Below are 12,668 nucleotides of genomic sequence, written 5' to 3' on the forward strand. Positions count from 1 at the left end.
ACAGGCTTTCCAGAACCTGAAGGCCCACTAGCGTCGTACAAGACGACGGTGGATTAGTTACCACCTGGGGTAGTAGCTTTAGCTGAAATTTCCTCCATGCTTTTCACAGTTGAAAAACTGTAGACTGGGGTCAGTGATATTTCGTACCGACCAAGGTACTACCAAGGTGGTGAACCTTGGAGCCCCCAGCACTGATCGGTTCACCGACCCAGTTTTCCACGGGGATTGGTTACCCAACCTTCCACTGGGTTGCTCGGCTTTACAGGGGCACCTCTTGTAGGTTACATGCTGGAGTTGGAGTGAAAGAGGCTAGTTGGATTCCCTTGCTGAATCCAATAGTTTATTGTTGCAGATGGTCGCAACAATACATTTCACGCCCTTTTGCCAGGGCCGTAAAGACCCCTCCTAGGACCCATTATTATTATTATTATTATTATTATTATTATTATTATTATTATTATTATTATTATTATTATAAAAAGGGATTGTGTAAGCTATTCAAGTGCTGGGCAATGAGAGGTAAACCGAATTTTACAGGGGGGATTTAAATAGCAATATGTACAAGTAGTAAGGCAAATAAAAGGGCACTAGGGGAAGAAGAAGAATTGCCAACTTCGGATGAACAAAATGGATATATTCAAACACAAGATACAAGTTAAGAATAGCACAGCAAGAAAATATTGGAGGATTAGAACACAAAGATTTTACAGATATCATTTTATTTGAATAGAACAAACAAACACGTACATGAAACAACACAGATGTTTTCCAGCCAACTGTAAAACAAGTAATAAGAAACTTCAGGGAAATAGGAAAAACGATTGAATAGGAGAGTGAACCAAAGAACAACATTTTAAATTACCAAGTCCAGGCATACCATAAGACTCATAAGACTTGAGCTGAATAGAGAATAGTGCATTATGGCAAATAACAAGGTCTCAAAAACAGTTGTTACAGCAGACATGCATTTAGGCCCAATAGAATGAAGTTACCAGTCCAGAAGTTGAGTCCACGAACCTACTATGCTGGCGTAGCAGGGGGAGAGGTGATACTCCCACGTGGCACGTCCCAGGTGGCGGATAGGGGGTCCTAACCGGCTTGCCGGCGGACTTGAGGGAAATTAAATACCTCTCGCGGACCAAACACACAACCCACTGTGGGTGGGGGGCGCAGACATAGAATTCACCCACGGTATCCCCTGCCTGTCGTAGAGGCGACTAAAAGGGACAACCAAGGGATGGTCAAATTAAACCATGCAGGGAACACCATGGATCGCTTTTACTTGCGCGTAGTACCACTATGTTGGGTACCAAATAGGTTTGTGGTTAGTAGCACTATATGAGCGACACCATGGGATGAGGGAACCCATGGTTCTGGCTTGTCTATGATTAGTACCCAGAGGAACACCACAGGATAGTACATAGGTGGTTTGAAAAGTTCTCGGAATGTACTAGAATTAAGTATCTTACCTCGGTGGAACTGCTTTTATTTTTCAACATAGTCTCCCTGTAGACTAATGCATTTGGTCCAGCGATGTTGCAATGCCTTGATCCCATCTCGAAAATGAGATTCCTCCAGGCCTGCAAAATACCTCTCCAATGCGGCTGTCAGTTCTTCCCTTGTAGAAAATCTCCGTCAACCGAGGAAAATTTTCAGCTTGGGGAATAGATGAAAGTCTGATGGTGCCAAATCAGGTGAATAAGGTGGATGTGGCAACAATTCATACCCCAGTTCATGAAGTTTCGCCATGGCAATAACACTTGTGTGCGGCGGAGCGTTGTCCTGATAAAAGATGACTTTTTCCTTGCCAAACAAGGCCTTGTTTCGCGTATCTTTTCCTGTAGTTGGTCTAGGAGGTTTGCATAGTATTGCCCGGTAATTGTTTGGCCAGTAGGAAGATAATCTATCAGCAGAATGCCTTTTGCATCCCAGAAAACTGAGGCCATGACCTTTCCGGCCAAACAGACTGCCTTTGCTTTCTTTGGTGGTGGTGAATCAGCATGTTTCCACTGCTTTGACTGCTGTTTAGTCTCTGGGGTATAGTAGTGGACCCAAGTTTCATCTGTAGTCACAAACCGGCGCAAAAAATCTTGTTGGTTGCACTGAAAACGGGCTAGACTTTGTTCGGACATTTCCAATCTGGTGTGTTTATTGTCCAATGTCAACAGCCGCGGCACCCATCTTGCGGATAATTTTTTCATACCCAATTCTTCGGTTAAAATACAATATACCCATTCAGAAGACATCCGTACAGCTTCAGCAATCTCCCGCACTTTCAGTCGACGATCCTCCATGACCATTTTATGCACTTTTGCGATAAATTCTGGGGTCGTAACACTTTTTGGCCGTCCACTACGCGGGTCATCATCCAAGCTCTCCCGACCAAATTTAAACTCGCTGGTCCACTTGGCAACAGTTGAAAATGAAGGAGCAGAGTCCCCCAGTGTGTTCTAAAAGTCGGCATGAATTTCCTTTGCTTTCATACCTTTCTTTACAAAGTATTTAATCACTGCTCGAATCTCAGTTTTTTTTCCATTGTCTCAAATCACTACGCGGGAACAACAACAAAGAGTCCTCACTACCACACTCCTGCAGCTAGAGCACTGACGCGCCACGTGTTCACTCACAAAGGATGTGTGATTATTGCGCAGGAACCTCGTTGCTCTAGCACTGACATCTAGCGGTGATTCCGAGAACTTTTCAAACCGTCCTCATACGAGTCCCTGTGATTAGTACCCTTATGTGATGAAATGTTGCCTGTAAATGGCGCCGCAATGTGCGAAACAGCCTAGGTCTGTAATACATGTGCGAATTTCATTACCTGTGAGTAGTACCATAATGTGTGGAATACCGCGAGTCTACGCTACTCTTTATTAGTACCACATGGTTCTACTTTCCTAGTGATGAGTACCATTGTGAGGGGCCGCTGACTTGGATTTTGGACCCCTTTCGATTACAAGTATTATCATTTCAGTATTGTGTTATAGCAGCAGTCCCTTGGTCAATAATACTATTGTTCTACACTAGCTTCTGTGCATTTGAGGCACTGTGGGTCGGTTCCACTGATCGTTTTAAATTCATATCCATCCAACCATTCGTTCTTCATCCTCACATTTTAAATTGTGGTCACTGGATGTTCTGGGCTTTTAATTTGTCATTTAATTTTGTCTCATTTCATGCCATTAGGGGCCATTGACCTAGATGTTAGGCCCCTTTAAACAACAAGCATAAGCATCATCATCATCATCATCATCATCATCATCAGAAGTTGAGTATAAGAGATCTTCAAAGTAGAAAAATATTTAAAACACAGAAATACAAAAGGTTTTCAAGCGGATTGACAAAATAATATTCATCTTCACACAAATTCCAACAGCGTATGAGTTAAAGGAATTAGAGATCCACTTCTTTTATTGATAATGATTGAGTGCAACTACTCGAAAACATAGTCATGTGAGCTTACAGTACCTCATTGTCGAATAGTAAAGTCCCATATTGAGGTGAAAATTTACACCAGCATAGCACAAAGATGTTCCCCTCTCTCCAACAGCCGAAGAACACCTCGAAGTAGTAGGCAAAGAGTGCTGCTGATATAGGCCAGTTGGAGAGGGGAGGAGTTGTGTATTAAGAGAGTTATTTCACACACATGAAACAAAATTTTATTCAAGGAGAATTGCAACGATACAGTATTGCAAATTATGTGCCACTTGCACATTAAACATTAAAGTCTTTTTTTAAGAACGGATGGTTTTGTCACATATACAGGTTACTACAACACTTGAGATATGTGCAATATTTACACATTGCCAGTACACAAACTAAATGAAGATTCGCTGAGGGAGAAATGTTGCATAGTAACTGACTTGCAAAGTCAACGTGCTCACTTGAGAGCTGAAGATTTGAGAATGTAAACTTTGGGGAGATGTCAGCGCGTCTAGAGGTAGAAACCTCACGAGCTAGCTTCAATTCACCTTTTCATTAAACTGCTTATACAGAGCATCCTCTGAGCTTCTGAAGCTAGCTAGCCGTTGGACGATTGTCTGCATTCTCTCCTGGCCCACTCGCTTATATAGGGTCTCGAGCGGTAACACAGAGTGTCAGCTAGTCGCCTGGCCAGCTGTGCTGGTGAGAACTGGATGCAAGCCGCGTTGCACGCGGGATTTGAATACCAGCACCACAACACCCTCCCCTCCTAACTTCGCTGGTATTACGTGGGGCGACGGCGGCTGCAGCGGTGGCAAAGTTGAAGCAGAGAGTTCGTCGAATTTGTTGTGGTTGGGAGAGGCTGGTCCGTTGTAGGCAAGGAAGGTTCTGCGTGAAATGAACCCATACGAATTAGTTGGTCCAATGCACGGTCCATGATATCTTGCCTCTGGGGTGGTGGAGAGTCCACCTCTGGTGCTGCATTGAAGCATCGGTGCAGATGATCTTGATGGCCATGAATGGTTCTGTGCTCTGTATGGACCTAACATAACTCGGCTGCAAGGCTTTGGAGAATGGTACCTGGGACCCAGGCTGGATGTTGCTGAAAAGTCTTGGCAAAAACTTTATCTCCGGGTTGGAACTTGCGGGAACGGAGCAACTGTTTTGCAGGAATGGGCTGTAACAGAGAAAGTAATGTTCTGTGAGGACGTCCATGTAGTTTTTGTGCTGGGCTGAGGCCGTCGTTGCCAGGGATCATCCTATAGGTGCCCAATAGCTGCAGTAAGGCTTGTTCGTGGTTGACGCCAGTGTGCAGAGCTTTACCCATACTTGTCTTGAAGGTCTGCACAAACCGTTCAGCTTCATCTTTGGACTGAGGGTGAAAGGAAGATGCCAGTATGTGGCGTATACCATTATTCTTACAGAAATCTTGAAAGTTGGCTGATACAAACTGTGGACTGTTGTCAGAAATAATAGTCTGAGGTAAGCCTCCTTTAGTAAAGATTTTCTGTAAGAGACGAACAGTGGCTTCTATGGTGGTCGAATGCATTTCCACCACAAAAAGAAAATTAGACATGGCATCGATGACTATGAACCACATAGAATTCAGGAATGGGCCTGCATAGTCTATATGTACTCGTTCCAATGGTTTGTTTGTGGAAGGCCACGGAGGGAAATCATAAGGCGGCTGATTTTGATGCCATTGACACGTGTCACAATGTTGGATGAGCCATTCAGTCTGTTTATCAATACCAGGCCAGATGATTGTTGAAGACTATGCGGAATAAGGACTCAGACATGAATGCCGGTCTCAAGAAGGAAAACTCCTGAGTGGATTGATAGGCAATCCTGCATCTTGTGATATACTTGTAATTGATCGGAGAGCTTCTCAGTCTGGGGCTATCCATTACGAAAATAAGTTTGAACTTGAGCAAGTGTCTGGTCACTATCAGTGTTCTTCACGACTTTGCGAGCGTCTGTCGGGAAAGTGGAGAGTGCACCCTCTAATTCGATGTCCAATTCTAAGCACTCTGTTTCTTGGGAATCGAAGGTAGTGTCCGGGCCTGACGGAAGATGAGACAAAGCGTCAGCATTGGAATGGTGAGTAGTACTGCCATACTTGATCTGATATGAATATTCCGAGACTAATAGCGACCACCTATGGAGTTTGCGGACAGTGTGCTCTGGAACTTTGTTTCCAGGGCTGAACAAAAGTACAAGAGGTTTATGATCTGTTATGATCAGAAAATAGTTGCCATAGAGATATTCATGAAAACAGCGAACACCATAAACAATGGCTAAGGCTTCTTTCTCAATTGGGAAGTAGTTCCGTTGATGCTTATTCAATGTCTTAGAATCAAAAGCTATGGGATATTCATGTTTTTTGTCATCTTTATGAGATAAGACTGCACCTAAACCGTAATCTGAAGAGTCAGTGGCTAGCGTCACAAGCTTCCCTCGTTGGAAATGTGATTAAGGCCTTCTTTATCTTTTGATAAGCTTCTTGACAGTGCTTTGACCATAGAAACTTAATGCCTTTCTTTCGCAACACATTAAGGGAAGCTGTTACTGACGCGAAGCAAGGGATAAACTTGCTGTAGTAGTTAGCTTTGCCTAGGAATGATTGTAGTTGCTTGATATTCTGGGGGCACAGGCATGTTAAGAATGGCTGCTATGTTGGTCTCGCTAGGGCGTATACCGTGCTTGTCAATGATGTGTCTTAGATATTGGACTTGCAGACAGAAAAGGATACATTCTCCAGCTTGGCATGCAAGCTGTTCTCTTTTAATTTAGTCAACAAGAGTCAAAGATTGTTCATATGATCGTGGTGATCATTGCCAGTCACTATTATGTTATCCAAATAGTTTGTGCAACCAGGGATCAAACCCGTGATCTGCTGCAAGTACCTCTGAAATATTGCTGCAGATGGAACTATGCTGAAAGGAAGTCTCTGGAACTGTACAAGGCCTAAAGGCGTATTTGAAGTAAGGCACTGTTTCGATTCTTCATCTAGAGGAAGTTGTAGATAGGCATCCTTCAGGTCTATCTTGGAAAAGTATTGTCTGCCTGACAGCTGCTGATAAAGTTCCTCCAGACAGGGAATCGGAAACACATCGGTTCCTAGTTAACTGTTTATAGTTGATCAAAAATCTCCACAGAGCCAAATACCGCCATCTTGTTTTCTCAATTAAATTAGAATCTAGCGGGTTCCACCTTTTCAATACAAAATACAATGTTGTTGGATGGTATTTACAACATTATTTATTACAGAACACGTTTCGGTGTTCAATTTTTGACACCATCATCAGCTGCTCAGAAAGTGCGAAAAAACTTGGCAATCTAAACATTAAACAACATATTGTCATACGTAACTCCTTAATATACATATATACAAACAATAGAATATTGCACTAGTTAAATCCATCAAAGTGGTTATTATATACATGAAATGAACATTTTAACATCAAATGGACTGCATACAATTTTAAATCCTCAATCTTAAGTTCGCATTTGAATTCGATAGTACGATAGTACAAAATCACAGACATTAAGGAATGTGAAGACAACTCATCAAACAGACGAGAAATTTTATATTTATGACTTACAAGAATTCTCTTGTTACATATTAGAGTTTTAATATAGCATAATTTACTGTAGATGTTTTAGGATTTAACTAGTGCAATATTCTATTGTTTGTATATGTGTATATTAAGGAGTTACATATGACAATATGTTGTTTAATGTTTAGATTGCCAAGTTTTTTCGCACTTTCTGAGCAGCTGATGATGGTGTCAAAAATTGAACACCGAAACATGTTCTGTAATAAATAATGTTGTAAATACCATCCAACAATATTGTATTTTGTATTGAAAAGGTGGAACCCACTAGATTCTAATTTAATTGTGATCTCAGTTCAATACGGACCAAAAGATGAAGTTCCTTATGTTTAATGTTGTTTTCTGGCAAGAAAAACAGGAGTAGCCTATCGGCTAAAATGAACAGGGAAGACAATTTCTTCATTTTGCCATTGTGTCAACGGGACCGGATGTGCTCAGAAAAAACGGGGAGTAGCTCCTTGCTTCAATTGTATGTGAGCCATAAACCCTTGAGCTGTACCTAAACTAGTCAAATACGGCAGGAAATTGTTCTAGTAGCTGAGTCACTTCGGTAGTGGACTGTAAGTCTGAAAGGATATTAACTCCATCATGAAGTTGGAATCCAAACAAATTGAACAGATCCATTCCCATAATATCACAGGAGTTGTAGTTATTAACTACTAGTAACGGTACTTGGCAGTGAATGCCTTTGTAGTCAGCGGAAATGCAGATCTGACCTTTAATGTCAATTTTCCGTTTATTGAAAGTGACGAGTTGAATGTCGAATGCTGAACATGGAGGTGCTCTAAGGTGATGATATGTCGCTAGATTAATTATAGAAACAGGAGAACCAGTGTCAAGCTGAAAATCTACAGACTGCTGGTGGAACTTAAGCGGAATTATAATTTTTCTTGAATCCATAGCAAGAACAACCAAGTTAAGTTGATCGATTTCCATCCCATTTTGGTCTGTACTCTTAGAAGGCTGATTGAGTGGGACTTGCTACAACAAACTGTTTGGATATGGCCTTGTTTCTGACAATTTAAACAAATGGCCCTGTAGAATCTGCAGTCATGCTGAGAATGATACTTATGACATCAGCGACAGGACTGTAAGTTGCTCGTAAACTGTTGTTGACTTAGCTTGTATGTTGCGTGGATGCGGTAGTCTGTTTCATCATCTCCTGTATGTTGCTAAACACTGAACATCTTCTAAAGGTGGGTTGCTGTGTTTGTCAGCATCAAAGCGGATCGTGTCTTCAGGAGTGCATAATATGACCATGTCATGGATGAGGGAATCAGCATAACTTGTATGACAAGCTGGTTTCTCGCAATGGAACTTGCAAGTTTTAGCAATGCCACGTAATTCTGCAATCCATTCTGTATGGGTCTATCCTGCTTTTGTGTGGACCTGAAAGAATTTATATCTTGCTGCTACAGCGTGAGGGTTTTTCGTGAAGTGTCCCATTGATCTAGCAATTAACTGAGCAAAACGAACCTTGGAGATGTTGTCTTCAAGACTCAATTTCCGAAGTAATTCATAGGTCTCGTTACCGACCAAACTGAGGAACAGGCCTCACTGGTGCACTTCGTCCTGAATACTGTAACATATAAAATGACTTTGGAGTCTGGAGTATTAGACTGACCACTCTTCTTTGGTTATGTCAAAAGGGGTGAACGCGAAAACTGCAGGAACCAGGAACCTGCTGCTGAGCAGCAAATATCTTTAAAGCTTCACCAAAGGCTGTGTGCTGCTGTTGTATAGCTTCTGATGGAAGAGGGTTTGACATGTTCAAGAAATAATGTCTTAAGTCGTAATTGACAGGTATACTCCGAGAAAAGACCGAACGGAGAACTGTACTGAAAGTCTGATTGCAAACAGTGTAGTGCCTGAGCGGTGTTGTACTGCACATGTATGATGTCAGTTTCGTGTTGTACTGGCAGAGGACTGATTTTGCTGTATGAACTTTTCCTCATCGCCAGTTTCGTGTTGTGTATTAAGGAAGTTATTTCACACACATGGAACAAAATTTTATTAGAAGAAAATTGCAATGATACAGTATTGCAAAATATGTGCCACTTGCACATTAAACTCAAAGTCCAGCTTCTGCTGAAGAAAAAGTCTTTTCATAGATCAGACTGTTTTGTCACATAATCAGATTACTACAACACTTGAGATATATACAATATTTACATGTTGCCAGTACACAAACTAAATGAAGACTCACTGAGGGAGAAATGTTGCATAGCTGAAGATTTGAGAACGTAAACTTTGGAGATATGTCAGCGTGTTGAGAGTTAGAAACCTCACGAGCTAGCTTCAGTCCACCTGCTCAGTAAGCTGCTTATACAGAGCATCCTCTGCGCTTCTGAAGTAAGGTGAAGCTAGCTGTTGGATGACTGACTGTATTCTCTCCCGGCCCACTCGCTTATATAGGGTCTCGAGCAGTGACGTGGAGTGTCAGCTGGTTGTCTGGCCAGCTATGCTAGTGAGAACTGGATACGAGCCGCGCTGCGTGTGGGATTCAAATACCGGCACCATAACTGGAGGTACAGGGGAAATTATGACACACGGGACTAGAAACACCGAGAACATCCATGATGAGTGTAGAGTCGATGACGTCATCCAGGTTTGATGCAGGTAATCGGCTGACAGTAGTCCCGTAGCTGTGGCAGTGTGCGGATGTCAAAAATCAGGAAGAAAGCCGTGAAAAATGACAAATGCAGCGGAGGTGAGTTGACAATTTTACAGATGTTGTATGTAAATGAAGATGTGATGAAAATAAAACGCATCCCCCGAGCCTAATGGGGGCTGAAATCTCTAGTCTGTCTAGGAATCAAACCTATCATGCAGCCTACATACAGAAACTGCTAAGTAAAACTCATTAAGTTTGATATTAATAAAAATCTAAGTACTAAAATGTTGATGCTGTATATACTCATTTATTACAGTACCAGTTTCCTGTGTATTATATTAAAGGAATTAGGCAATGCTTTTCCAAACAGGAAACCATAATTTCTGGTTGATGTAATTTTGTGCAAAATAGATGGGCATTGGACCAGCAAACATTAAGTGCTGATGATGAACCAAACTGCTCACTGATCTATAATTTGCTATGTTGCAGTGGACCGGTCTTCTTGGGAACAGCTCATTGGTCTCTACCCATACTTAGTAGATTGCACAACTACTACTTCTGCTCAAGTGTCACGCTCTTTGCGTGAAGCGTTGCTACAGTATTGTGAGCTCCTCCAGCCACCTACAGGATATCCAAATGGGGTGTGACTGAACTTTGTGGCCAGTATGGCCTGGAAACTTTTTCAGCATTCCCACCTTCATCATCAAAAAAGTGCCATTACTGGGTTTGAAGTACCGGTAGTAGATGAATGGGAAGAAATATATTTAGAATGTGAGGTGTACCTGCAAACATAACATTTTAGAATGGCTCAAAAAATAAAATTAGTTGCAGTTATGGTCATTGAGCTTCCAAAATAAACTTTTCAGGTGGTCATTAGCTCTGAACCACTGCAGTACACAGTCACAGAACCAAAGGGACTCCTTTTCAATTGTTAAAGAATAAAAGATTCACTGTTATAAAGAATTACCTTATGTCCTCTTTCTTCATATCATTTTATAGTTTACGTATATCATTAAGCATTACAGGATGTAAAATAGATTGAAAGTGTGGCATCCCAAAATATGAGTGCTATATGAGTCAGGACATGGAAATTAATACAGAAAGATCATCTGGCCTAGTTTTACAGAAGAAAGAATAAAATAAAAAACTATGTGTAAAATGAATTTAGTTTTATATATGAATACCATTTGTTGATTTTAATGTTTAATTTTGTTATAAGGACACCCTCTTTGGTGGTACAGTGATTGAATGATAAGAAACATTTTGTAGATATAATCTGTATAACATTTTATATTCTGAAACTCTTTGCACTGGGGATCTCATTTGGCTGTGGTGTACTGACCAATGGCTGCCTTCCTTGTGGTTGAACTGGGTATCACTTAATCTGTTCAACAAATACTACTGCTGTTAAAATTCATGAAATGTTTTTGATCTAGAACACATTTAAAAATCCTGAAGAGTCCACAAATTTGTGATTTTCTGACCATTGGTGTTATTTCCTTTGCACTGACATATATACAAATCATTACCCGTTCAGATCTTTGAGACAGATCTTATCCGTAATTTCCATATTGACATCACTTTTCCACTTGGTACATCACTTTTCTTCTCCTTTCCTCCTGTTAATGCTTCATGGTGACATCACTCTGATGCTGTCCAGTTATAATGTTTTAGCTTTCATTGCAATATTCTTGATCTATTTAAACATGCAATAAGTGCCAGGTATGTGAAAATCCCACCTCATTTGTTCCTAAGTGTTCAAAGAAATTGCATTTTGAAGTGCTGGACACAGACAGTTTTTTTGCATGATATTTTTTACTAGATATGTGCAATAATGTGGTCGTACATACCATAAGAAATGATTGTAAATAACTCATGGACATGTAAATACATGTAGTGGTAGATGCAATGTGTTATAATATTTAACGTCCACCCTTGTTTGCATGTATTTTTTTTTTTAGAAGATCAAACGCATATGACAAGTGTGAAGTGAGTTAAGAATTGTATATGATTATAGCTTATTTATTCTATACCAGTTGTTGTTAATGCTTTTGTATCATAAGTATGATTGTTGAGTAGTTTTAATATCCATGTGTATGATTTAAATATTTTGGTGTTCAGTGAATATTATTGTTCAGTATATGACAGTTCTGAAGTAAGTGTTAATTTCAGCATGTTATCAATAGAACTGTTTGAATTTAAATTGTTATGTAAATGTTAAATTTAAACCACTGTATAATTTTTTTATATTCTATATTTCATTTTTATTTGCAAAAAAAATTAGCCATTCCAATTGTTTGTATTATTTCACAATTAAAAGCCTGAAGAGAACAATTTCTTAAATACATCATCACAATCTGTGAAAAACTGAATGAATGTAGAAATAACTTTAATAATAATATTGATAAAGGAGCACATACAGTGATATGAATTATTTTGATATTTGACTCCGTTCCTTGTTCATTGACGCAGTACCACACTACCAGTGGTACTGTAGAAATTACATTATTACATTAGGGCATGTTATTGTTAAGTTATTTGGATTTTTTTTTAATGTGAGTGCACACACCTGCTAAGATAAACAGTTGAATTACTTCCTATAAATGTCCTATTAATTCTTAACACTCTAGCTACCAAGCCTGTAGTTTCTACGGGGTCACTCGTTTAAACGAATGTTATTTTGCTAAGCGCTGTTTCTACAGGTCTGGGCACTGGGGATTTATGCCTCTTACTGTTAGTAACAATACTGAAAAAGAGATGACATTGTAGTTGACATATATTCAAGGCTACATCTTTCTCGTGACAGTGTTATCACACCACTTCACCACATGCACGTGAGTGGAAATGGAGGCCCGCCATAGTTTATTGCGGCATGACATTGAGTATAGTTTAGTTAATATAGAAGACAGTATGGATGGTTTGGAAGATGAAGAATTAGATTCTAGTATATTTGAAGGTATGTACTTGAAAAATACTATTAAAAAAGCACAGTATAACAAAATACTGAGCCTTTA

The 12,668-nt window shown here is 40.2% G+C and overlaps 1 protein-coding gene across 2 annotated transcripts in view; it reads left to right on the top strand.

Moving 5' to 3' along the window:
- The window catches only part of mon2 (Mon2 homolog, regulator of endosome-to-Golgi trafficking), a 583,018-nt gene extending 570,939 nt beyond the window's left edge, over positions 1 to 12,079 (top strand). For both annotated transcript variants that reach the window (XM_067140860.2, XM_067140862.2), the window contains one exon: positions 10,144 to 12,079. In XM_067140860.2, coding sequence (XP_066996961.1) covers positions 10,144 to 10,301 — 158 coding nt within the window. In that variant the 3' untranslated portion in view covers positions 10,302 to 12,079. The remainder of the gene's footprint in view (positions 1 to 10,143) is intronic.
- The last annotated feature ends 589 nt before the right edge of the window (positions 12,080 to 12,668 follow it).

The sequence above is a fragment of the Anabrus simplex genome, chromosome 2 (assembly GCF_040414725.1).
Source record: "Anabrus simplex isolate iqAnaSimp1 chromosome 2, ASM4041472v1, whole genome shotgun sequence".
Classification (NCBI taxonomy): domain Eukaryota; kingdom Metazoa; phylum Arthropoda; class Insecta; order Orthoptera; family Tettigoniidae; genus Anabrus; species Anabrus simplex.